We start from the raw sequence: 26973 nt of genomic DNA, 5'->3' as shown, positions 1-26973 counted from the left end.
TCCCCCCCAAAATCCCAGATTTCCCCCCAAATTCCATGATTTCCTCCCAAAATCCCCCCAAATTTCCCCCAAAATTTAAAGATTCCCCCGAAAATTCCCAAATTTCCCCCAAAATTCCAGGATCTCCGCCAAAAGTCCTGGAATTCTCCCAAAATCCCCCAATTTCCCCCCCAAAATCCCCCAAAATTCCCAAATTTCCCCCAAAATTCCCGGACTTTTCCACAAAAAATTCCAGAACTTTTCCGCACACCCCCCTCCCCCCCCCCCCCCAAAAAAAATCCCAGGACTTCTTCCCAACCAAATCCCTGGATTTTCCCGCCAAAATTAGCGGATTTTTCTCCCAAAACTCCCTCGGAAATTCCCGGATCTTCCCCCCGAAACTCCCATAATTCCCCGCAAGGCTCGGAGCCGAGGTGTCTGCAGCCGTTTATTGTCCCCGCGTGGGCGTGGCCCGGCGTGGGCGTGGCCCGGCGTGGGCGTGGCCCGGCGTGGGCGTGGCCCTCACAGACCGATGGTGTAGGAGCGGCCGGTGGGGTTGTGGAGGGCGGAGCACGCCGGCGCCGTCACCGCCCACTCGTACCACACCTTGGTGGGCGTGGCCACGCGCCAGAACGCCACCGCCACCTCCTGGCCCGCCCGCACCGGCACCGGCTGCTGTTGGAGGGGGGGGAGGGGAGCAAAAAAGGGGGAGGAGTCAGCTGGGACACGCCCACCGAGATGGGCGAGAGGATGGGCAGTGGCCACGCCCACCAAGATGGCCGCCGGAGTGTGACCACGCTTACCAAGGTGGCCACTGTGAGTGGCCACGCCCACCAAGATGGCTGACCAGGTGGGAGTGGTCACACCCGCCAAGATGGCCGCCAAAATGGGAGTGGCCACGCCCACCAAGATGGCCGACAATAGGAGTGGTCACACCCGCCAATATGGCCGCCAAAGTGTGACCACGCCCACCAAGATGGCCGGCAACAGGAGTGGCCACGCCCACCAAGATGGCGGCTGAGGTGCGAGTGGTCACGCCCGCCAATATGGCCGCCAAAATGTGTGCCCCAAATTCCCGATTTTCCGCCCCAAATTCCCGGATTTCCGCCCCAAATTCCCGGATTTCCGCCCCAAATTCCCGGATTTCCGCCCCAAATTCCCGGATTTCCGCCCAAACCTCCCCAAGTTTGGGCCCAAAATTCCCTTTTTTTTCCCCCCCCCTCCCCCAAGTTTCCGTCCGAAATTCCGGAATTTTTCACCCAAAATTCCCCATTTTTCTCTCTCCCAAAATTCCCATTTTTTCCCCCCAAAACTCCTGTTTCCTTCCCCCAAAATTCCCGTTTTTTTCTCCAAAATTCCCGGGTTTTCTTCCCAAAAATCCTCATTTTTCTCCCAAAATTCCCTTTTTTCTTCCCTCTAAAAATTCCTGGTTTTTTTTCACCCAAAATTTCCATTGTAGTCTCCCAAAATTCCATTTTTTCTCCCAAAATTCCCGTTTTTCTCCCCAAATTCCCAGGATTTTTCCCTCCAAATTCCCATTTTTGGTTTTTTTTTCCCAAAATCCCTGTTTTTTTCCCAGAATTTCCATTGTTTTCTCCCCCAAATTCCCCTTTCTTTTCCCCAAAATTCCCATTTTGTTCTCCCCAAATCCTCGTTTTTCTCTCCCAAAATTCCCATTTTCTCTCCCAAAATTCCTGCGGTTTTTTGTTCCCAAAATTCCCATTTTCTTTCCCCAAAATTCCCATTTTATCCTCCCCAAATCCCCGTTTTTCTCCCCAAATTCCCGTTTTTGGGTTTTTTTCCCCAAAATCCCCATTTTTCTCCCAAAATTCCCGATTTTTTCCTCCCAAAATTCCCGTTGTTTTTTCTCCCAAATCCCCGTTTTTTTCTCCCCAAATTCCCGTTTTTCCCCCAAATTCCAGTTTTTTCCCCCAAATCCCCATTTTTTCCCCCAATTCCTGTTTTTTCCCCAAAATCCCCATTTTTTTCCCCAAATCCCCGTTTTTTCCCCCAAATTCCCATTTTTTCCCCCAAATCCCCGTTTTTCCCCCCAAATTCCCATTTTTTCCCCCAAATTCCCGTTTTTCACTCACCTTGATGGGGAAGAAAATGGGGAACCAGGAGAACAAGCCCGGGGAGTGCGTCTCGGGCCGGATGCCTGAAAATCCCAAAACCCCCCAAATTTACCCCAAAATTCCCAGGGCTTTCCCCCGAAATTTCCCCCAAAATTTCCCCATTTTTACCCCCAAATCCCTCAAAATTTTCCCCCAAAAATTTCCCATTTTTTTTCCCCCAATTTTCCCAACTTAGCCTCAAAAATTCCCAAATTTTCCCGTTTTCCCCCTCAATTTTTTTTGCTTTTTCATCCAAAATTTTGAGGCTTTCCCCCCAAATTTTGGGTTTTTCTTTCTCCCAATTTTCCCTTTTTTCCCCCCCAAATTTTTTGATTTTTTTTCCCAATTTTTCCCTTTTTCCCCCCAAATTTTGGGTTTTTTCCCCAATTTTCCCTTTTTCCCCCCAAATTTTTGAGTTTTTTTTTCCCAAATTTTCCCTTTTCTTCCCCCCAAATTTTTGGGTTTTTCCCCCCAATTTTTCCCTTTTTCCCCCAAATTTTTAAGGTTTTTTTCTCCCCAATTTTCCCTTTTATCCCCCCAAATTTTGGTTTTTCCTGAATTTTCCCTTTTTCCCCAAAGTTTTTGGGGTTTTTTTCCCCAATTTTTCCCTTTTCCCCCCAAAATTTTTAGGTTTCCCCCCAATTTTCCCTTTTCTTCCCCTTTTTTTTTTGCAGCTTTTCCCCCTTTTTCCATTAAACTTTTACCCAAAATCCTCCATCTTTTGCCCAAACTTTCCCTTCTTCCCCCCCACCCCCCCAAGCCCCGCCCCAAACCCAAGCCCCGCCCCTTCTCCTTTTCCTAACCCCATTCCCCCCATTTCCCTCAGGCCACGCCCCCTTACGACCACACCCCGCCAAGCCACGCCCCCCAACTCCAAACCCCGCCCACTCCCCCCTTCCCCAACCTCATTTTTTCCCCGTTTTTCACCCAAATTTCACCGTTTTTCCTCCAAATTTTTACATTTTCCCGCCCCCCGTTGGGCCCCGCCCCCCGTTGGGCCCCGCCCTCACTGAGGGTGACGTCACGGTAGAGGCGTGTCTCGAAGTAGCCGGCGAAGCCGTGCAGCACCGTCCCCACCTGCACGCGCCAGCTCAGCTCCGTGAAGCGGCTGTTGTCGGGGGAAGGGTCTGGGAAAATTCCCCAAATTCCGTCAAATCCGGGAAAAAAAAAAAAATCCGGAAGATTCCCCCGTGGTCTCCGCCCACTTCCGGGGGTTTCCCGCTTTTTTTCCCGGATTTTTTTCTCATTTTTTTTCAGGTTTTTTTCAATTTTTTCCGGATTTTTTCCCCGTATTTTCTTTAATTTTTCGTAATTTTTTCGGGACTTTTTTGGGGTTTTTTCCCCGATTTTTTTAGACTTTTTTCTCCCTTTTTTCTTGGATTTTTTTTTCCCCTCATTTGGGGATTTCCCCCCCCTTTTTTTTGGATTTTTTCCCCATTTTTTTTCGGATTTTTTCACGATTTTTTCCCCCCCTTTTTTTTTAGATTTTTTCCCCCTTTTTTTTGATTTTTTTTCCCCCTCATTTTGGAATTTTTTCCCCCTTTTTTTCCGGATTTTTTCCCCTTATTTTTGGATTTTTTCCCAATTTTTTTCACAATTTTTTCACCATTTTTTTCCCCTTTTTCTCCCTGATTCTTTTATTATTTTTTTTTTCATTTTTTTCCCTTTTTTCTTTCTATTTTTTTCTTTTTTCCTGGAATTTCCCCCATTGTTTCTGGAGTTTTTTCTTTTATTTTTTTCTTTTTTTAAAGCTGCTGTTGTCGGGGGAAGGGTCTGGAAAAATCCCCAAATTCCGTCAAATCGGGGAAAAAAATCCCGAAAATTCCCACTTTTTCCTGTGCAGTTTCAAAGTTTTTTTCCGTTTTTTTTTTTTTTTCCCCCCATTTTTTTTTCTGATTTTTTTGGCGATTTTTTTTTTTGGATTTTCTGGGATTTTTTTCGCATTTTTTCCCGAATTTTTTTTTCCCATTTCTTTCCTTTTTTTGCCACCTTTTTTTTTTGGAATTTTTCCCCATTTTTGGGGCGATTTTCCCCCGGAATTTCTGGGACATTTTCCCCAGAATTTTAGGGAGATTTCCCTTAAGATTTTCCGATTTTTCCTGGAATTCTCAAGAGATTTTCCCCGGAATTTTTTTTTGCAGATCTTCCCCCGAATTTTTTGGGAGATTCTTCCGGGAATCTTGAAGATTTTTCCCCAGAATTTTTGGGACATTTTCCCTGAAATTTTTCAGAGATTTTCCTCGGAGTTTTCAGGAGATTTCCCTCGAGTTTCGGGGACTTTTCACCTGGAATTTTTGGGCCGTTTCCCCCCCAAATTTTGGGCGTTTTTCCCCCAGATTTTTCGGGGCCGTTTTTTTTTTTTTCCCGGAATTTTGGCGGTTTTCCCCAGGAATTTTTTTTGTTGTTTTTGTTTTGTTTTCCGGAACTTTCCTCACCTGGGTTGGGATGCTCGAAGGTGAAGCAGGGCAGCGGCGGCGCCACCTGGTGGAAGTTGTGCAGCCGCACCACGTACGGCGTCTCGAACTGCGCCTGCAAAAGGCCCCAAATCCCCCCAAATTCGCCCCAAATCCCAACGGCTTTCCTCAATTTTTTTCCCATTTTTTTAATCAACATTTTCCGGGTTTTTCCTCGATTTTTTTCCCCGTTTTTCTAAATCAAAATTCTCCATTTTTTTCCTCAGTTTTTTTTCCCCATTTTTTAAACAAAATTTTTGGGGTTTTTTCCTCGATTTTTTTTTCCCTTTTTTTAAATCGAATTTTTGGGTTTTTTCCTCAATTTTTTTCCCATTTTAAAATCGAACTTTTTGGGTCTTTTCCTCAATTTTTTTTCCCATTTTTTAATCAAATTTTTCGAGTTTTTTTCCTCAATTTTTTTCCCATTTTTTAATCAAAATTTTTGGGGTTTTTTCCTCGATTTTTTTTCCCCTTTTTTAAATCGAATTTTTGGGTTTTTTCCTCAATTTTTTCCCATTTTTAAATCAAATTTTTCGGGGTTTTTTCCTCAATTTTTTCCCGTTTTTCCTCAATTTTTTTCCCATTTTTAAATCGAAATTTTCGGGTCTTTTCCTCAATTTTTTTTCCCATTTTTTAATCAAATTTTTCGAGTTTTTTTCCTCAATTTTTTTCCCATTTTTTAATCAAAATTTTTGGGGTTTTTTCCTCGATTTTTTTTCCCCTTTTTTAAATCGAATTTTTGGGTTTTTTCCTCAATTTTTTCCCATTTTTTAATCAAATTTTTCGGGGTTTTTTCCTCATTTTTTTTCCCGTTTTTCCTCAATTTTTTTCCCATTTTTAAATTGAACTTTTCGGGTCTTTTCCTCAATTTTTTTTCCCATTTTTAAATCAAATTTTTCGGGGTTTTTTCCTCAATTTTTTCCCGTTTTTCCTCAATTTTTTTCCCATTTTTAAATCGAAATTTTCGGGTCTTTTCCTCAATTTTTTTTCCCATTTTTTAATCAAATTTTTCGAGTTTTTTTCCTCAATTTTTTTCCCATTTTTTAATCAAAATTTTTGGGGTTTTTTCCTCGATTTTTTTTCCCCTTTTTTAAATCGAATTTTTGGGTTTTTTCCTCAATTTTTTCCCATTTTTTAATCAAATTTTTCGGGGTTTTTTCCTCATTTTTTTTCCCGTTTTTCCTCAATTTTTTTCCCATTTTTAAATCGAACTTTTCGGGTCTTTTCCTCAATTTTTTTTCCCATTTTTTAATCAAATTTTTCGAGTTTTTTTCCTCAATTTTTTTTCCCATTTTTTAATCAAAATTTTCGGGTTTTTTCCCGTTATTCCTCAGTTTTTTCCCCATTTTTGACTCAAAATTTTCAGGTTTTTTCCTCAACTTTTTTTCCCATTTTTTAATCAAAATTTTCGGGGTTTTTTCCTCAATTTTTTTCCCTTTTTTTTAAAATCGAATTTTTGGGTTTTTTCCTCAATTTTTCCCCATTTTTTAATCAAAATTCTCAGGTTTTTTCCTCAATTTTTTCCTGTTTTTTAAATCAAAATTTTCGTGGTTTTTTTCTCATTTTTTTTTTTTTGCATTTTTAAATCAAATTTTCCGGGTTTTTTCCTCAATTTTTTTTCCCCATTTCAAAATCAATTTTTTGGGGGTTTTTTCCTCAGTTTTTTCCCCACTTTTTAATCAAAATTTTCAGGTTTTTTCCTCAATTTTTTTCCTGTTTTTAAATCAAATTTTTCGGGTTTTTTCCTCAGTTTTTTTTTCCTGTTTTTCCTCCATTTTTTCCCCATTCTTAACCAAACTTTTCCTTTTTTTTCTTTGTTTTTTTTTTTTCCCTGTGTTTTAAATCAAAATTCTCCATTTTTTCCTTTTTTTTTCTTCCCATTTTTTAATCAAATTTTTCGAGTTTTTCCCACAATTTTTTTCCATTTTTTAAATTTAAAATTCTCCATTTTCCCCCCCTTTTTTTCCTTCTCATTTTCCCCCTTTTTTTCCTATTTTATTTGTTTTTTCCCCATTTCTTTCCCCTTTTCCCGTTTTCCCCTTTTCCCCCTTTCCCCCCCTTTTCTCATTTTTCCTTTTTCCCCTTTTTTCCCACTTTTTCCCCTTTTTTCCCTCTTCTCTCATTTTTCCCCTTTTTCCTATTTTTCTCTTGCTTTTTCCCACTTTTCTCCTTTTTTCCCCCTTTTTTCCTATTTTTTTCTTGCTTTTTTCCCCATTTTTTCGCCTTGCTTCTTATTTTTCCCCATTTTTCCCCCATTTTTTCCCTTTTTTTTTTCCCTTTTTTCCCCCTTTTTTCCCTCTTTTCTCATTTTCCTGTTTTTTCCTATTTTTTTCTTGCTTTTTTCCCCCACTTTTCCCCCATTTTCCCCCATTTTCCCCCATATTTCCCCCCATTTTTCCCCCATTTTTCCCCCATTTTTCCCCATTTTTCCCCATTTCCCCCCATTTTTCCCCCATTTCCCCCATTTTCCCCCATTTTCCCCCATTTCCCCCCATTTTTCCCCCATTTTTTCCCCATTTTCCCCCATTTCCCCCATTTTCCCCCCGTTTCTCCCCATTTTTCCCCCATTTTCCCCCATATTTCCCCCCATTTTTCCCATTTTTCCCATTTTCCCCCCGTTTCTCCCACCTCGGGGTGCCGGTCGTGCTCGCGGCAGCCGCGCACCTCGTTGTAGAGTTTGGAGGAGGAGACGGGAGCCAGGAAGGACGTGTACGACTGGGGGATGGACACCCCGTCCGCTGCAATTCCGAAAAATCCGCAACGTTCGGGATCGCAGGAAAAACCCCGCGACCGCCCGGACACAAATCCCCCCGTTCCGCCCCAAACCCGACGGGTTTCCCCCCAAAAAAATTCATTTTCCCATCCAAAATTCCCTTTTTTTTTTCCCCATCCAAACGCCCTTTTCCCAGTAAAACATTTTTCCACATAAAATTCAGTTTTTTCCTCACCCGAATTCCCATTTTTTTCCCATCAAAATTCCCATTTTTTCCCATCCAAATTCCCATTTTCCTCCCCACAAAATCCTCGTTTTTTCCCCCACAAAAATTCCCGTTTTTCCCCCCCAACAAAATTCCCGGTTTTTCCTCCACAAAATTCCCATTATCCCTCCCACAAAATTCCCATTTTTTCCCCCCAAAATTCCCATTTTTCCCCCCAAAATTCCCATTTTTTCCCCCCTAAATCCCCATTTTCCTCCCCCCAAAATTCCCATTTTTCCCCCAAAATTCCCATTTTTTCCCCCAAAATTCCCATTTTTTCCCCCCAAAATTCCCATTTTTTCCCCCCAAAATTCCCATTTTTTCCCCCTAAATTCCCATTTTTCCCCCCAAAATTCCCATTTTCCTCCCCCCAAAATTCCCATTTTTTCCTCCTAAATTCCCATTTTTTTCCCCCAAAATTCCCATTTTCCTCCCCCCAAAATTCCCGTTTTTCCCCCCAAAATTCCCATTTTCCTCCCCCCAAATTCCTCTTTTTCCCCCCAATTTATCCCAATCCTCCCATTTTTCGGCCGTTTTTCCCACTTTTTTTTCCCCCTTTCCTCTCCCAATTTTTTCCCCATTCCCCATTTTTCCCTCTCCCCTTCCCCCACCTCTCCCTCCCTTTTTTCCCCCCTTCCCCCCATTTTTCCCCACTTTTGTTCCCGTTTTTCCCCCATTTCCTCCCCATTTCCCCCCCGTTTTTCCCCCATTTCTCCCCGTTGTTTTTTCTGGCCCATTTTCCCGGTTTTTCCCCCCATTTCCCCCTTTTTTTTTTTTCCTATTTTCCCGGTTTTTCCCCCATTTCTCCCCATTATTTTTTTCCCTGTTTCCCCGTCATTTCCCCCCGTTTCCCCCATTATTTTCCCCCATTATTTTTCCCCCCTTTTCCCGTGGTTTTATCCCGGTTTTCCCGTCGTTTTTCCCCCGTTTCCCCCATTATTTTTTTTCCCGTTTCCCCATTATTTTCCCCCATTTCTCCCCGTTATTTTTCCCCATTTTCCCGTTGCATTTTTCCCTGTTCCCCATTATTTTTTCCCCATTTCCCCAATAATTTTTCCCCCATTTTCCCGTCATTTCCTCCTATTTCCCCCATTATTTTTCCCCCTTTTCCCGTGGTTTTATCCCGGTTTTCCCGTTATTTTTCCCCTGTTCCCCCATTATTTTCCCCCCGTTCTCCCGTTATTTTCCCCCTGTTTTCCCGTCCTTTTCCCCCCATTTTCCCGTCCTTTTCCCCCCGTTTTCCCGTGGTTTTCCCCCCATTTTCCCGTGCTTTTCCCCCCGTTTTCCCGTTATTTTTCCCCCCGTTTTCCCGAGGTTTTCTCCCGATTTTCCCGTGGTGTTATCCCGATTTTCCCGTGCTTTTCCCCCCGTTTTCCCGTTATTTTTCCCCCCGTTTTCCCGTTATTTTTCCCCCCGTTTTCCCGTGGTGTTATCCCGATTTTCCTGTGCTTTTTCCCCCGTTTTCCGGTGCTTTTCCCCCCGTTTTCCCGTGCTTTTCCCCCCCGTTTTCCCGTGGTGTTATCCCGATTTTCCCGTGCTTTTCCCCCCGTTTTCCCGTGGTTTCCCCCCGTTTTCCCGTGCTTTTCCCCCCATTCTCCCGTGGTGTTATCCCGATTTTCCCGTGGTGTTATCCCGATTTTCCCGTGTTTTTCCCCCCGTTTTCCCGTGGTTTTATTCCCGTTTTCCCGTCGTTTTATCCCGGTTTTCCCGTCGTTTTTCCCCCCGTTTCCCCATTATTTTTCCCCAATTTCCCCATTATTTTCCCCCATTTCTCCCCATTATTTTTCCCCCATTTTCCCGTGGTTTTATCCCGGCTTTCCCGTGCTTTTCCCCCCGTTTTCCCGTGTTTTCCCCCCGTTTTCCCGTGGTTTTTCCCCCCATTTTCCCGTGGTTTCCCCCCGTTTTCCCGTGCTTTCCCCCCCGTTTTCCCGTGCTTTCCCCCCGTTTTCCCGTGGTTTTATCCCATTTTCCCGTGGTGTTATCCCGATTTTCCCGTGTTTTCCCCCCGTTTTCCCGTGGTTTTATCCCGGCTTTCCCGTGTTTTCCCCCCCGTTTTCCCGTGGTTTTATCCCGGCTTTCCCGTGTTTTCCCCCCGTTTTCCCGTGCTTTCCCCCCCGTTTTCCCGTGGTGTTATCCCGATTTTCCCGTGGTTTTATCCCCCCGTTTTCCCCCGCCCACCCTTGAGGCAGCCCCGGGCCCCGTCCAGGCACTCCGGGGACAGCTCGTTGTCGCCGAAGGAGCCCAGCAGCTCCGACACCACCACGTCCGCCGGCTCGGGCGCCGCCCAGCCCCGCATGTCGCGCGGCACCACCGACACCTGCGAGCCCCACTCCTCCCACTGGCAGTTCTCCAGCCTGATCAGCGTTAATTAGCCTTAATTAGCGCGTTAATCATCGCTAATAACCGCGCTGATCAATCGGGGAGAAATCCCGATCGGCGATCGATAAAATACTGGTGATCGATAACCCGCCCCCCGCTCCTCCCGCTGGCAGTTCTCCAGCCTAATTAGCGGTAATTAGCCTTAATTAGCGCGTTAATCATCGCTAATAACCGCGCTGATCAATCGGGGAGAAATCCCGATCGGCGATCGATAAAATACTGGTGATCGATAACCCGCCCCCGCTCCTCCCGCTGGCAGTTCTCCAGCCTGATTAGCGTTAATTAGCCCTAATTAGCGCGTTAATAATCGCTAATAACCGTTAATAACTGCCCCGCTCGATCAGAGAGAAATTCCGATCGGGGATCGATAAAATATTGGTGATCGATAACCCGCCCCGCTCCCTATTGATCCCTATTGATCGCTATCGATCCCTATTGATCTCCATTGACCTCTATTGATCTCTATCAACTCCTATTGATCTCCATCAATCATTATTGATCTCTACCAACCCCTGTTCCTCCCTATTGATCCCGATTGATCCCTATTGATCTCTACTGATTCCTATTGATCTCTATCAACCCCTGTTCCTCCCCACTGATCTCTATCAACCCCTATTGATCTCTATCGGTCACTATCGATCCCTATTGATCCCGATTGATCCCTACTGATTCCTACTGACCTCTACCAATCCCTATTGCTCCCCATGGATCTCTATCAATCCCTATCGATCCCTATCGATTCCTATCGATCCCTACTGATTCCTATTCACCTCTATCAATCCCTACTGATCTCTATCAAACCCTATGGGGTCCTATTGATCTCTATCAATCCCTATTGATCCCCATCAATCCCTATCGATCCCCACTGATCCCTATTGATCTCTATCAATCTCTATTGATCCCTATCAACCCCTTTTGATCCCTATCAATCCCTATTGATCCCCATCAATCCCTATTCATCCCTATCGATCTTTGTCAACCCCTATTGACCCCTATTGGTTCCTATCGATCCCTATTGATCCCCATTGGTCTCTGTCAATCCCTATTGGTCCCCATCAAAGGCTATTGCCCCCTATTGCCCCGTATTGACCTCTATCAATCCCGACTGCTCCCTATTGATTCCCATCGATCCCTACTGATCCCTATCCATCCCTACTGATTCCCATCGATCCCCACTGATCCCGATCAACCCCTACTGCTCCCTATTGATTCCTACCAACCCCTATTGATCCCTATTGATCTCTATCAATGCCTATTGATTTGTATTGATTCTTATCAATCTGTATCGATGCCTATTGATCTCTATCAACTCCCATTGATCTCTATCAATCCCTATTGATCCCTATTGATCTCTATCAATCCCTATTGATCCCTATTGATCTCTGTCAACCCCTATTGATCTCTATCAATCCCTATTGATCTCTATCAACTCCTATTGATCTCTATTGATCTTTATCAACTCCTATTGATCCCTCTTGGTTCCTTTTGATCCCTACTGATCCCTATTGATCTGGGTCAACCCCTATTGATCTCTATCAACCCCTATTGATCTCCATCAATCCCTATTGATCCCTATTGATTCCTATCGATCCCTATCGATCCCTATTGATCTCTATCAATCCCTATCGATCCCTATTGATCTCTATCAATCCCTATCGATCCCTATTGATCTCTATCAATCCCTATCGATCCCTATTGATCTCTATCAATCCCTATCGATCCCCATTGATCTCCGTCAATCCCTATTGATCTCCATCAACCCCTATTAATCTCCATCAATTTCTATTGATCCCTATTGATTCCTATCAATCTCCATCGATCCCTATTGATCCCTATCGATCCTGATCGATCCCTATCGATCCCGATCGGTCCCGATCGGTCAGGCATCGATGGGCACTCACGTGACCACGGCGTTGGGGTTCTTCTCGACGGCGTAGAGCCGGACCCTGGCGCCGGCCTGGCGGGCGGCCCGCAGCACCGCGGCCACCAGGGGCCCCCGGCCGGCCCCCAGCACCATGACCACCCTGAAATGGGGACCGAGCACCTCGGAATCGGCCTCTGCGCCCCCGAAAACCCCAAAATTCACCCCGAAATCGGCCAAAACGGCCCAAAATTACCCCAAAAACCCCAAAATTAACCCAAAAAACCCGAAACCCCCAGAATCAGCCCCCCAAAAACCCCAAAATCGGCCCAAAAAAACCCAAAAATGGGAAAATTCACCCCAAAATCGGCTTCTGCGCCCCCGAAATCCCCGAAATTCACCCCGAAATCGGCCAAAACGGCCCAAAATTACCCCAAAAACCCCAAAATTAACCCAAAAAACCAAAACCCCCAGAATCAGCCCCCCAAAAAACCCCAAAATCGGCCTAAAAAAACCCCAAAATGGGAAAATTCACCCCAAAATCGGGTTCTGCGCCCCCGAAAACCCCCAAATTCACCCCGAAATCACCCAAAATTCCCCCAAAAACCGCCAAAATCACCCCAAAAAAACCCCGAAAGCAACCACAGAAACCTTCAGAATCAGCCCCCCAAAAAACCCCAAAATCGGCCTAAAAAAAACCCAAAAATGGGAAAATTCACCCCAAAATCGGCCTCTGCGCCCCCGAAAACCCCAAAATTCACCCCGAAATCGGCCAAAACGGCCCAAAATTACCCCAAAAACACCAAAATTAACAGAAAAAAAAACCCCGAAAACACCAAAAATTGGGGGGGGGGGATTTTTGGGCATTTTGGGGCTGGAATTTTGGGGAATTTTGGGGAATTTTTGGGGAATTTTGGGGAATTTTGGGGAAATTTTGGGGAATTTGGGGATTTTTTGGGGAATTTGGGGGATTTTTGGGGAATTTGGGGGAATTTTGGGGGAAATTTTGGGGAATTTTGGGGATTTGGGGGATTTTTGGGGGGATTTTTGGGGATTTTTTGAGGAATTTTGAGAATTTTTGGGGAAATTTTGGGGAATTTGGGGGATTTGGGGGATTTTTTGGGGGATTTTTGGGGATTTTTTGAGGAATTTTGGGGGGAAATTCGGGGATTTTTTGGGAATTTTGGGGGAATTTTGGGGATTTTTGGATCAGATTTTTGGGAATTTGGGGGCTGATTTTGGGGGGAATTCCGGGGATTTTGGGGCAATTCCGGAGCCAATTTTGGGGCATTTTGGGTATTTTTGGGGCTGGAATTTTGGGGATTTGAGGCTTTTTGGGATTTTTTGGGAATTCTGGGGATTTTAGGGCCGGATTTTTGGGAATTTTGGCGCGATTTGGGGCCGATTTTGAGGTGAATTTGGGCGATTTTGGCGCCAGGTCCGGATGGATTTTCGGGCATTTCCAAGCGGGATTTTTTTCGTGATTTTTGGGATTTTCGAGGGAGAATTTTGGGGAATTCGGGGATTTTTTGGGGCGGGTTTTTTGGATTTTTGAGAAGTTTGGGGCAGATTTTTGGGATTTTGGGGGATTTGGGGTAATTTTGGCGAATTTTGGGCGAATTTTGGGGCGGATTTGGGGGATTTCGGGTCATTTTTGGGACGGTTTTTGGGTCTTTTCCGGCCGCATTTTCGGGGAATTTTGGGGCTGAATTTCGGGGATTTTTTGGGGATTTTGGGGATTTTTGGGGCGGGGTTTTTGGATTTTGGGGATTTTGGGTGATTTTTTGGGGGGATTTGGGGGGATTTTGGGTAATTTTGGGGGATTTTTGGGGGCACTCACTGCACGTTCGTCTCCCGCTCCCCCTCGGGCACCCGATCCTGCAGACACCTAAAAATGGCCTGGGGGGAGGAAATATGCAAATTTATGCAAATCGAGGGGCGTGGCCACACTCAAACCACCTCATCCCCTTGCTCGCGCTGATTAGGGGGCGTGGCTATGCAAATTAGAGCAGCAGCCGTGCCAATCAACGCCGTTATACACCACTTAGAACCGCGCGTATGTAAATTAATGAGCTCTGTATGCAAATTACAGCTGCTTCATGCAAATTAGGGGCGTGGTCAAGCGAATGGAGAGAGCAGGCAGTTTGCCCGGCCCGGAAATGAAGGGCGGGGCTATGCAAATCACGCTGATCATCAAACCAGCTATCGAAACGTTTATGCAAATCACAAAGAAGTTTATGCAAATTAGGCCCCGCCCAAGCGAATGAGGCAGCCGTATGCAAATGAGAAAATCGACACAAAACTAAGGCAATGAATATGCAAATCAGGCTGTTAATACGCCAATTAGAACCTGGGCCGGTTAGGGAAATTATGCAAATGGCATGCAAATGAGGGAACCTGCTGGCACGTGCAGGCTTGTGAATATGCAAATGAGATGCAAATGAGCTCACCAGCCGGTAGCAGCGGGGAACGGAACAGGGCGGGTTGGGAGCATGCAAATGAGATGCAGATTTTATGCAAATGAGGCGACCTGCTGCTACCAGGCGGGATTTGCAAGGGTTGGGTTGTGTATGCAAATGAGATGTAAATTTGATGCAAATGAGCTCGCATCCCAGTAGTAGTAGCTAATCTAACTGGGTGTGTTCTGGGTATGCAAATGAGATGGAGATGTTATGCAAATGAGCTCACATACTAGCAATGGCAGTTAATTTAACTGAGTGTGTTCTGGGCATGCAAATGAGAGGCAGATTTTATGCAAATGAGCCGACCTCCTGCTACCAGGAGGAAACGGTAAGGGGCGGCTTCTGCGTATGCAAATGAGATGCGAATTTTATGCAAATGAGCTCGCACCCCCAGTAGTGACGCGTAACATGACGGGGTGTATTCTGGATATGCAAATCGCGTGCAAATTTTATGCAAATGAGCTGACCCGCTGGTAGCAGCAGGGAAACGTATGGGGTGGGTTGGGAGCATGCAAATGAGATGCAAATCTTATGCAAATGAGCGGACCTGCTGGTACTGGCAGTACTTGATGGGATCCTTCTCGAACACCTCGTAGGTCTGCGACTCCAGGTTGTCCATCAGGGGCTGGAAAAACGCCCGGAATTCCCAAAAATTCCCAGAATTCCCCAAATTCCCCCCAAAATTCCCCAGAATTCCACCCAAAATTCCCAAATTCCACCCAAATTCCCCCAAAATTCCCAAATTCCACCCAAAATTCCCAAATTCCACCCAAAATTCCAAAATTTCACCCAAAATCCCCCAAAATTCCCAAATTCCACCCAAAATTCTCCAGAATTTCACCCAAAATTCCCCAAATTCCACCCAAAATTCCCCAGAATTCCACCCAAAATTCCCCCCAAAACCCCCAAAATTCCCAAATTCTACCCAAAATTCCCCGAATTCCACCCGGATTCTCTCGAAATTCCCTTTTTCCCCTCCCCCCCACCACAACAACAAAAAACAAACTTCCCGAAATTCACGTTTTCGTCCCCAAAAAAAGAATCCGAAAAGAATTCCGGGGTTTTTTCCTAAAATTTCCGTCTTTTCATCCCAAAATTTTGGGCGAAATTCCCGGTTTTCCCGTTTGGTTCCGAGTCACTGGGATAGACTGGGAGGGACTGGGAGGGACTGGGATGAACTGGGATGAACTGGGAGAGGCTTTAGGGTCACTGGGACGAACCGGGAACGAGTATTTTGTTACTGGTTTGGGGTTTTTTCCTTACTGGGAGTTACTGGTTTGGCCTCTGGGGTTACTGGGCGGTCACTGGGATGAACTGGGCTGAACTGGGATGGACTGGGCTGAACTGGGATGAACTGGGATGAACTGGGATGAACTGGGATGAACTGGGAGAGGGTTTGGGGTCACTGGGAGCCAATTTGGGGTCACTGGGACGAACCGGGAACGAGTTTTCTGTTACTGGTTTGGGGCGTTTCCTTACTGGGACTTACTGGTTTGGGCTCTGGGGTTACTGGGGGGTCACTGGGATGAACTGGGCTGAACTGGGATGAACTGGGATGGACTGGGAGAGGGTTTGGGGTCACTGGGAGCCAATTTGGGGTCACTGGGATGAACTGGGAACAAGTCTTTTGTTACTGGTTTGGGGTTTTCCCTTACTGGGACTTACTGGTTTGGGCTCTGGGGTTACCGGGAGGTCACTGGGATGAACTGGGCTGAACTGGGATGAACTGGGATGGACTGGGAGAGGGTTTGGGGTCACTGGGAGCCAATTAGGGGTCACTGGGACGAACTGGGAACGAGTATTTTGTTACTGGTTTGGGATTTTCCCTTACTGGGACTTACTGGTTTGGGCTCTGGGGTTACCGGGAGGTCACTGGGATGAACTGGGCTGAACTGGGATGGACTGGGATGAACTGGGAGAGGGTTTGGAATCACTGGGAGCCAATTTGGGGTCACTGGGACGAACCGGGAACGAGTTTTCTGTTACTGGTTTGGGGCGTTTCCTTACTGGGACTTACTGGTTTGGGCTCTGGGGTTACTGGGGGGTCACTAGGATGAACTGGGCTGAACTGGGATGAACTGGGATGGACTGGGAGAGGGTTTGGGGTCACTGGGAGCCAATTTGGGGTCACTGGCACGAACCGGGAACGACTTTTTAGTTACTGGTTTGGGGTTTTCCCCTTACTGGTTGTTACTGGTCTGGGCCCTGGCCTTACTGGGAGAGCACCGGTGGGAACCGGGCTGCAGCGCCGCGCCTCACCTGCAGGGGGCTCTGCAGGTAATCCTCGTAGCCGCGGGCGTAGAGCTCGTAGGCCGAGGGCGGCGGGCGGTGCTGCCCCAGGTGCTCCAGGTACTGCAGGTAGGCCGCCAGGGGGCGCCCGCCGTGCCTCGGGCAGCCCTGCACGATGATCTGCACGTCCAGCTGCGGGGGAGACCGGTACGGACCAGTATGGACCAGTACGGACCAGTATGGACCAGTACGGAGCTCTATAGGTTAATATGAAACCAGTATAGACCAGTATAAACCAGTGTAAGCCAAGCGCCAGGGGGCGCCCTGCACGATGACCTGCACGTCCAGCTGTGAGAGAAACCAGTATGGACCAGTTTGGACCAGTATGAACCAGTACGAACCAGTATGAACCAGTACAAACCAGTATGAACCAGTATAAATCAGTATGAACCAGTACGAACCAGTATGAACCAGTATAAATCAATATAAACCAGTATGAACCACTATGAACCGGTACGGAGCTCCACAGGTTAATGTGGAACCAGTATAGGCCAGTATAAACCAGTATGGACCAGTATGAACCAGCATGGAGCAGCATGAACCATTCTGGATCAGTATAAATCAGTATGGACCAGTATAAACCAGTACAAACCAGTATGAACCGGTATAAGCCAACATAAACCAGTATGGACCAGTATAAACCATTCTGGACCAGTATAGACCAACATTAACCAGTATAAACCAGTATGGACCAGTATGAACCAATATAAACCAGCATGAACCAGTATAAGCCATTCTGGATCAGTATGGACCAGTATAAACCAGTACGGACCAGTACGGACCACGATAAATCAGTATAAACCAGTATAAACCAATATAAACCAATATAAACCAGTATAAACCAGTATGGACCAGTATGGACCACGATAAATCAGTATAAACCAGTATAAACCAATACAAACCAGTACAAACCAATACAGACCAGTATAAAACAATATAAACCAATATAAACCAGTACGGACCAATATAAACCATTCTGGCTCAGTATAAACCAGCATCAACCAGTATAAACCAGTACGAACCAGTAAACAACCAATACAAACCAGTATAAACCAGTATGAACCAGTAAACAACCAATACAAACCACTATAAACCAGTATGTACCAGTAAACAACTAATACAAACCAGTATGGACGACGACAAACCAGTACAATCCAGTATAAACCAGTATGGACCAGTACGGACCACAACAAATCAGTATAAACCATTATAAACCAATATAAACCAGTACAAACCAGTACAAACCAGTACCAAAGCCCCATTTTTCCCCCATTTTGGACCCTATTGGTTGCCCAACCTCCCCCCGAATCCCCTCCCAGTATAACCCAGTATAACCCAGTATGTCCCAGTACCTTGAGCAGCTGTCCCAGCAGGCGCTGGTGACCCCGGCCCAGCACTGGGAATCCTTTCTTGTTGGTGAGGAAGAGTCTGGTGGGGAGCAAGGCCGCCCTCACCGGCTCCCCCAGCCAGCGGGCCAGGGCCGGGGCCGAGGGCAGGTCCGGGCCCAGCTCCAGGGCTGGAAAAAACCAGTACAAACCAGTATAAACCAGTATGGATCAATACAAACCAGTATAAACCACTATGGATCAATATAACCCACTGTAAGCCATTATATCCCAGTATGGACCAGTATGGACCAGTATAAGCCAGCCAGGGCCGGGGCCGAGGGCAGGTCCGGGCCCAGCTCCAGGGCTGGAAAAAACCAGTACAAACCAGTATAAACCAGTACGGACCAGTATAAACCAGTATGGATCCATATAACCCACTGTAAGCCATTATATCCCAGTATGGACCAGTATGGACCAGTATAAGCCAGCCAGGGCCGGGGCCGAGGGCAGGTCCGGGCCCAGCTCCAGGGCTGGAAAAAACCAGTACAAACCAGTATAAACCACTACGGACCAGTATAAACCAGTATGGATCCATATAACCCATTGTAAGCCATTATATCCCAGTATGGACCAGTATGGACCAGTATAAGCCAGCCAGGGCCGGGGCCGAGGGCAGGTCCGGGCCCAGCTCCAGGGCTGGAAAAGACCAGTACAAACCAGTATAAACCAGTATGGACCAGTATAAACCAGTATGGATCCATATCACCCATTGTAAGCCTTTATATCCCAGTATGGACCAGTATGGACCAGTATAAGCCAGCCAGGGCCGGGGCCGAGGGCAGGTCCGGGCCCAGCTCCAGGGCTGGAAAAAACCAGTACAAACCAGTATAAACCACTACGGACCAGTATAAACCAGTATGCACCAGTATAAACCAGTCTGGACTAATACAGACCAATATAAACCAGTACGGACCAATACAAACCACTACAAACCAGTACAAACCAGCATAGACCAGTACAACCCAGTACGGACTACTATAAACCAGTATGGACCAGCATAAACCAGTATGGACCAGTATAAACCAGTATGGACCAGTATAAACCAGTATGGACCAGTATACACCAGTATGGACCAGCATAAACCAGTATAACCTCGCCCTGCTCCCAGCTGAGGCTCCGCCCTCTCTCTGCTAAGCCCCGCCCCTTTACGCGAGGCCACGCCTCCTCCCAAGTAAGCCCCGCCTCTTTTAGATTATCCCGCCGTCTTTCCGCAAAGCCCCGCCCCCTCCCAGGCCACGCCCCCTCAGGCCAAGCCGCACCCCTCAGTTAGCTCCAGCCCCTCTTCTGTGAAGCCCCGCCCCTCCCAGGGGAAGCCCCGCCCCTTTGAAAGGAGGCCCCGCCCCTCACCGAGCGCCACCCGCTTGTTGTAGTCGAGGAGGGTGCGGAAGTTGTGCCACCTGGGGGGGGAGGGGAGGGGCACACCTGGGCACACCTGGGCGGCCCCAAAATCCCCCAAACCAGCCCCAAAATCACCCCCGAAAATTCCCAGAGTTATCCCGAAATTATCCCGAAATTATCCCCAAAATTATCCCAAATTAGCCCCAAAATCACCCCCGAAAATTCCCAGAGTTATCCCCAAATTATCCCCAAAATTATCCCCAAAATTATCCCCAAAATCCCCCAAACCAGCCCCAAAATCACCCCCGAAAATTCCCAGAGTCATCCCGAAATTATCCCGAAATTATCCCCAAATTATCCCAAAAATTATCCCCAAAATCCCCCAAACCAGCCCCAAAATCACCCCCGAAAATTCCCAGAGTTATCCCGAAATTATCCCGAAATCATCCCGAAATTATCCCCAAAATTATCCCCAAAATCCCCCAAACCAACCCCAAAATCACCCCCGAAAATTCCCAGAGTTATCCCGAAATTATCCCCAAATTATCCCCAAATTATCCCAAAAATTATCCCCAAAATCCCCCAAACCAGCCCCAAAATCACCCCCGAAAATTCCCAGAGTTATCCCGAAATCATCCCGAAATTATCCCGAAATTATCCCCAAAATCCCCCAAACCAGCCCCAAAATCACCCCCGAAAATTCCCAGAGTTATCCCGAAATCATCCCGAAATTATCCCCAAAATTATCCCGAAAATTATCCCCAAAATCCCCCAAACTAGCCCCAAAATCACCCCCGAAAATTCCCAGAGTTATCCCAAAATTATCCCGAAATTATCCCGAAATTATCCCAAAAATTATCCCCAAAATTCCCCAAACCAGCCCCAAAATCACCCCCGAAAATTCCCAGAGTTATCCCGAAATTATCCCGAAATTATCCCAAAAATTATCCCCAAAATCCCCAAAATTCACCTCAAAATTATGCCAGAAAATTCCCCAAAATCCCCCAAATTATCCCCAAAATCATCCCCGAAAATTCCTCCAAAATCATCCTGAAATTCCTCCAAAATTACCCCGAAATTATCCCCAAAATCCCCCAAATTCACCCCAAAATTATCCCCAAAAATTCCCCAAAATTATCCCCAAATTATCCCCAAAATCATCCCCAAAAATTCCCAAAATTATCCTGAAATTATCCCCAAAATTATCCCCAAAATCCCCCAAATTATCCCCAAAATTATCCCGAAATTATCCCCCCCCAAAAATCCCATTTTCTCCCCCAAATCCCCGTTTTTCCCCCAAAATTCCCATTTTTCCCCAAATCCCCATTTTTTCCCCAAATCCCCGTTTTTCGCCCCGTTTTCCCCCCTGACCACTCCCAGGTGTTCTCGTCGTCGCCCCCCGGGGGCGGGGCCTCGTTCCCGATGACGTCATCGCGGGAATCCTCCGGCGCCACCAGCGGCACCTGCACCCAGAACTGACCAGTGCAAACCAGTTTGGACCGGTGCAAACCAGTCCAAACCAGTCCAAACCAGTCCAAACCAGTATAAACCAGTATAAACCAGTACACACCAGTATAAACCAGTACAAACCAGTACGAAAATCGCCATTTTTTTTTCCCCCGTTTCTCCCCGTTTTTGACCCTTCTAACGCCCCCAAATCGCCCCAAAATCCCCTCCCAGTCCACACCAGTCCAAACCAGTACAAACCAGTATAAACCAGTACAAACCAGTAACCCCCAATCCCATTTCCCCCATTTTTAACCCGTTTTTCCCCGTTTTTAACCCTTTTTTCCCCATTTTTTCACCGTTTTTCCCCGTTTTCCCCCTCCCAGTATACACCAGTAAAACCCAGTCCCCTCCCAGTACAAACCAGTATAAACCAGTAACCCCTAACCCCGTTTTTAACCCTTTCTTCCCCATTTTTAACCCTTTTTTTCCCCGTTTTTAACCCTTTCTTCCCCGTTTCCCCCCCGTTTCTCCCCCTCCCAGCATCCCCCAGTACAACCCAGTCCCCTCCCAGTACAAACCAGTCCAAACCAGTAACCCCCAATCCCATCTCCCCCATTTTTAACCCTTTTTTCCCCATTTTTAACCCTTTTTTCCTCATTTTTTCACCGTTTTCCCCCGTTTTTTCCCCCTCCCAGTATACACCAGTATAACCCAGTCCCCTCCCAGTACAAACCAGTCCAAACCAGTAACCCCCAATCCCATTTCCCCCGTTTTTAACCCTTTTTCCCCCATTTTTAACCCTTTTTTCCCCATTTTTAACCCTTTTTCCCCATTTTTTCACCGTTTTCCCCCGTTTTTTCCCCCTCCCACTATACACCAGTATAACCCAGTCTCCTCCCAGTACAAACCAGTATAAACCAGTAACCCCTAACCCCGTTTTAAACCCTTTCTTCCCCATTTTTAACCCTTTTTTCCCCATTTTTAACCCTTTCTTCCCCGTTTCCCCCCCGTTTCTCCCCCTCCCAGCATCCCCCAGTACAACCCAGTCTCCTCCCAGTACAAACCAGTCCAAACCAGTAACCCCCAATCCCATTTCCCCCGTTTTTAACCCTTTTTTCCCCATTTTTAACCCTTTTTTCCCCATTTTTAACCCTTTTTTCCCCATTTTTTCACCGTTTTTCCCCGTTTTTTCCCCCTCCCACTATACACCAGTATAACCCAGTCCCCTCCCAGTCCAAACCAGTAACCCCCAATCCCATTTTCCCCCTTTTCCCACCCCTTTTTCCCCCCATTTTTAACCCTTTTTTAGCCATTTTAACCCCTTTTTTGCCGTTTCTTCCCCGTTTTTCCCCCTCCCACTATACACCAGTATAACCCAGTCCCCTCCCAGTACAAACCAGTATAAACCAGTAACCCCTAACCCCCTTTTTAACCTTGTCCCCCCCATTTTTAACCCTTTTTTCCCCACTTTTAACCCTTTTTTCCCCATTTTAACCCTTTTTTCCCCATTTTTAACCCTTTTTTCCCCCGTTTTTAACCCTTTTTTCCCCGTTTTTAACCCTTTCTTCGCCGTTTTTAACCCTTTTCTCCCCGTTTTTAACCCTTTCTTCGCCGTCCCCCCGCCGTTCCTCCCCCTCCCAGTATCCCCCAGTACAACCCAGTATCCCCAGCGACCTGCGTGGCGTGGTGGCCGCTGTGCAGGTGGGCGCTGAGCCCCCGGGCCAGGTTGGGGTTGTGGGGACCCCGGAGCGGCACCAGGTGAGCGGCCAGGCCCAGGTAGGCGCCGAAATCCAGCTCCTGCCGCAGCGCCTGGGGGGGGGGGGCACAAAACCACCCGAATTCGGCAAAATCCGGCAAAATCCGGCAAAATCCAGAGATTCCGGAGATTCCCCCCCCCACCCCCAAAAAAAAATCCCGCGGGAATTCCGGCGAAATTCCCACAAAATTCGCCCGAAATCCACTCAGGATTGACCCCAAAATCCACCAGGTTTCGTTAAAAAAAAACTCATCCCGAAATTCGCCCCGAAATGCCCCAAATTTCATGAAAAAGTGGTCAGGAAATTCAGCCCAAAATTCACCAAATTTAATGAAAAAGTTGTCAGGAAATTCAGCCCAAAATTCACCAAATTTAATTTAAAAATTGTCAAAAAATTGGCCCCAAAATGCACCAAATTTAATGAAAAAATTGTCACAAAATTGGCCCCAAAATGCCCCAAATTTAATGAAACAATTGTCAGGAAATTCAGCCCAAAATTCACCAAATTTAATTTAAAAATTGTCAAAAAATTGGCCCCAAAATGCACCAAATTTAATGAAAAAATTGTCACAAAATTGGCCCCAAAATCCCCCAAATTTAATTTAAAAATTGTCACAAAATTGGCCCCAAAATGCACCAAATTTAATAAAAAAATTGTAAGGAAATTCAGCCCAAAATTCACCAAATTTAATAAAAAAAATTGTCAGGAAATTCGCCCCAAAATTCACCAAATTTAATTTAAAAATTGACCCCAAATTGGCCCCAAAATCCCCCAAATTTAATTTAAAAATTGGCCCCAAATTTTCCCCGAATCCCCGGAATTCGCCCCAAATTTCACCTTCTGGGAGTTCTTGCGGACGTGCTCCAGGGGCGAGTCGGGGCGGATCCAGGGCGACAACTTCCCCACGATCAGCGTGTTCCAGTCTGCCCCAAAATCCCCCAAATTCACCCCAAAAATCCATCCCCAAATCCCCCAAAATCCACCCCGAAAATCGCCTCAATTCGCCCCAAAATCCAGCCAAAAATCAATCCCAAAATCCCCCAAAATTCCCCCAAAAAATCGATCCCCAAATCCCCCAAATTCACCCCAAAAATCACCCCAAAAAATCAATCCCAAAACCACCCAAATTCGCCCCAAAATCCATCCCAAAATCCCCCAAATTCACCCCAAAAATTGAACCCCCAAAACCCCCAAAATTCACCTCAATTCACCCCAAAATTCAGCCAAAAATCAGCTCCAAAATCTCCCAAATTCACCCCAAAAATCACCCCAAATCAACCCGAAAATCCCCCAAAAAATCAATCCCAAAATCAACCAAATTCACCCCAAAACCCACCCCAAAATCACCCAAAAAAATCAACCCCAAAACCAACCAAATTCGCCCCAAAAATCCATCCCAGAATCTCCCAAAATCAATCCCAAAATCCCCCAAATTCACCCCAAAAATCAATCCCAAAATCACCCCCAAAAATCCCAAAATCCCCCAAAATCCAGCCAAAAAATCAGCCCCAAAATCCCCCAAATTCACCCCAAAAAATCCCAAAATCCCCCAAAATTCACCCAAAAATCAATCCTAAAGTCCCCCAAATTCACCCCAAAATCCAGCCAAAAATCACCCCCAAAAAATCCCGAAATCTCCCAAAATTCGCCCAAAAAATCAGCCCCAAAACCCCCCAAATTCACCCCAAAATTCACCCCAAAAAATCCCCAAATCCCCCAAAATATTCAACTCTCTCAAAAAATTGATCCCAAAATCCCCCAAATTCTCCCCAAAATTCACCCCAAAAAAATCCCCAAATCTCCCAAAATTCGCCCAAAAAATCAGCCCCAAAATCCCCCAAATTCACCCCAAAATTCACCCCAAAAATCACCCAGAGAACGCCCCCACTCCCCTCCCAGTCCAAACCAGTCCAAACCAGTATAAACCAGTATAAACCAGTGCCCACCTCGGCCGGCCAGCACCAGGTCGGAGCGGGTTTGGGGCCCGGGACGATCCCGCGCCGGCCCCGCCCCGGATTCCCGCCGGTGCCGCGGGTGGAACAGGGGAATGCACAGGAAATCAAACCTGGGGAGAACGGGGATGAACTGGGAGCACTGGTTTGTACTGGGAGGGACTGGGAGCGGGTTGGGGGTCACTGGTTTATACTGGGATGGACTGGGAGTGGGTTTGGGGGCACTGGTTTATACTGGGAGGGACTGGGAGCGGGTTTGGGGTCACTGGTTTATACTGGGATGGACTGGGAGCGGGTTTGGGGTCACTGGTTTGTACTGGGATGGACTGGGAGCGGGTTTGGGGTCACTGGTTTGTACTGGGAGGGACTGGGAGTGGGTTTGGGGTCACTGGTTTATACTGGGACGGACTGGGAGCGGGTTTGGGGTCACTGGTTTGTACTGGGATGGACTGGGAGCGGGTTTGGGGTCACTGGTTTATACTGGGATGGACTGGGAGTGGGTTTGGGGGCACTGGTTTATACTGGGAGGGACTGGGAGCGGGTTTGGGGTCACTGGTTTATACTGGGACGGACTGGGAGCGGGTTTGGGGTCACTGGGTTATACTGGGATGGACTGGGAGTGGGTTTGGGGTCACTGGTTTGTACTGGGATGGACTGGGAGCGGGTTTGGGGTCACTGGTTTATACTGGGATGAACTGGGAGTGGGTTTGGGGTCACTGGTTTATACTGGGATGGACTGGGAGCGGGTTTGGGGTCACTGGTTTATACTGGGATGAACTGGGAGTGGGTTTGGGGTCACTGGTTTATACTGGGATGGACTGGGAGCGGGTTTGGGGTCACTGGTTTATACTGGGATGGACTGGGAGCGGGTTTGGGGTCACTGGGTTATACTGGGATGGACTGGGAGTGGGTTTGGGATCACTGGTTTATACTGGGAGGGTCTGGGAGTGGGTTTGGGGTCACTGGTTTATACTGGGAGGGACTGGGAGCGGGTTTGGGGTCACTGGTTTGTACTGGGATGGACTGGGAGTGGGTTTGGGGTCACTGGTTTATACTGGGATGGACTGGGAGTGGGTTTGGGGTCACTGGTTTATACTGGGAGGGTCTGGGAGTGGGTTTGGGGTCACTGGTTTGTACTGGGATGGACTGGGAGTGGGTTTGGGGTCACTGGTTTATACTGGGATGGACTGGGAGTGGGTTTGGGGTCACTGGTTTATACTGGGATGGACTGGGAGTGGGTTTGGGGTCACTGGTTTGTACTGGGATGGACTGGGAGCGGGTTTGGGGTCACTGGTTTGTACTGGGATGGACTGGGAGTGGGTTTGGGGTCACTGGTTTATACTGGGATGGACTGGGAGTGGGTTTGGGGTCACTGGTTTGTACTGGGATGGACTGGGAGTGGGTTTGGGGTCACTGGTTTGTACTGGGATGGACTGGGAGTGGAATTGGGGTTACTGGGAGTTACTGGTTTATACTGGGAAGGGGGTCCGGCCTTACTGGGATGAATTGGGATGAACTGGGAGGGAACCGGGATCAAACTGGGATGAACTGGGAGGGAACTGGGACACACTGGGATATACTGGGAGAGCATTTGGGGGGGATTTTGGGATCCCGGAGGGGATTTGGGGATCCCTGACAGGATTTTTCGATCCCTGAGGGGATTAGGGGATTCCTGAGGGGATTTTGGGATCCCTGAGGGGATTTTACCATCCCTGAGGGGGTTTGGGGATCCCTGAGGGGATTTTACCATCCCTGAGGGGATTTGGGGATCCCTGAGGGGATTTTACCATCCCTGAGGGGATTTTTCGATCCCTGAGGGGATTTGGGGATCCCTGAGTGGATTTTACGATCCCTGAGGGAATTAGGGGATCCCTGAGGGGGTTTGGGGATCCCTGAGGAGATTCGGGGATCCCTGAGGGGATTTGGGGATCCCTGAGTGGATTTTACGATCCCTGAGGGGATTTGGGGATCCCTGAGGGGATTTTACGATCCCTGAAGGAATTAGGGGATCCCTGAGGGTATTTGGGGATCCCTGAGGGGATTAGGGGATCCCTGAGGGGATTTTACCATCCCTGAGGGGATTTTACGATCCCTGAGGGGATTAGGGGATCCCTGAGGGGATTTGGGGATCCCTGAGGGGATTTTACGATCCCTGAGGGGGTTTGGGGATCCCCGAGGGGGCCCGGAGGTTCCCGCCGCAGTCCCGGGCCCTCCCGCAGCCCCGGGGCCGTTCCGGCCGCCGCCGCCGGGCCGCTGCCCGCGGGGCTTCGGGCGCGTTTCTCCGCGGCCGCCGCTCTCACCCCCTGCCTGGCCACGGCGCCCAGCGCTCCCGCCACCTCCGGCACGCAGCTCAGGTCGCGGCCCGAGGAGACGCGAGCGGCGCCCGCCGCTCCCGGCCCCGCCGCCATCGCCGCCGCCGCCGCCGCCGCCTCCTCCGACCGTCAGGAGGCGGCCAATCAGCGCCCAGCCCGCCTACGGGGCGGCCAATAGGACGGCGCGGCGGCGCTGTCAATCAAAGGGCAGGGGTTGTGCCCGCCCGCGGGGTGCCGCGAGCCAATGGGAGAGCGCGGAGGA

The 26973-nt window shown here is 47.6% G+C and overlaps 1 protein-coding gene across 3 annotated transcripts; it reads right to left on the bottom strand.

Annotated features, from left to right (window-relative positions):
• Positions 1 to 286: 286 nt before the first annotated feature.
• PRMT5 (protein arginine methyltransferase 5) lies at positions 287 to 26826 on the bottom strand. 3 transcript variants are annotated; one of them, XM_066208639.1, is made up of 17 exons: positions 26702 to 26826; positions 24394 to 24513; positions 23285 to 23370; positions 22365 to 22499; positions 20613 to 20716; positions 19251 to 19300; positions 17868 to 18031; positions 16486 to 16647; positions 14774 to 14851; positions 13605 to 13663; positions 11805 to 11927; positions 9703 to 9878; positions 7175 to 7284; positions 4529 to 4622; positions 3104 to 3220; positions 2073 to 2137; positions 287 to 654 (listed from the first exon to the last, which is right to left on the bottom strand). In XM_066208639.1, the coding sequence occupies exons 1-17, from the start codon at positions 26805 to 26807 to the stop codon at positions 502 to 504; spliced, it is 1902 nt and encodes a 633-aa protein (XP_066064736.1). In that variant the 5' UTR covers positions 26808 to 26826; the 3' UTR covers positions 287 to 501. The 3 variants fall into 3 exon arrangements, with proteins under 3 accessions (XP_066064736.1, XP_066064737.1, XP_066064738.1); XM_066208640.1 differs by having other exon boundaries at positions 287 to 651; XM_066208641.1 differs by having other exon boundaries at positions 4529 to 4574.
• Positions 26827 to 26973: the final 147 nt, after the last annotated feature.

The sequence above is a fragment of the Chamaea fasciata genome, unplaced genomic scaffold (assembly GCF_029207755.1).
Source record: "Chamaea fasciata isolate MVZ Bird 193981 ecotype frontalis unplaced genomic scaffold, bChaFas1.0.hap1 SCAF_391, whole genome shotgun sequence".
In the NCBI taxonomy this organism is placed as follows: Eukaryota; Metazoa; Chordata; class Aves; order Passeriformes; family Sylviidae; genus Chamaea; species Chamaea fasciata.
This window is presented reverse-complemented; position numbering and strand designations above follow the sequence as displayed.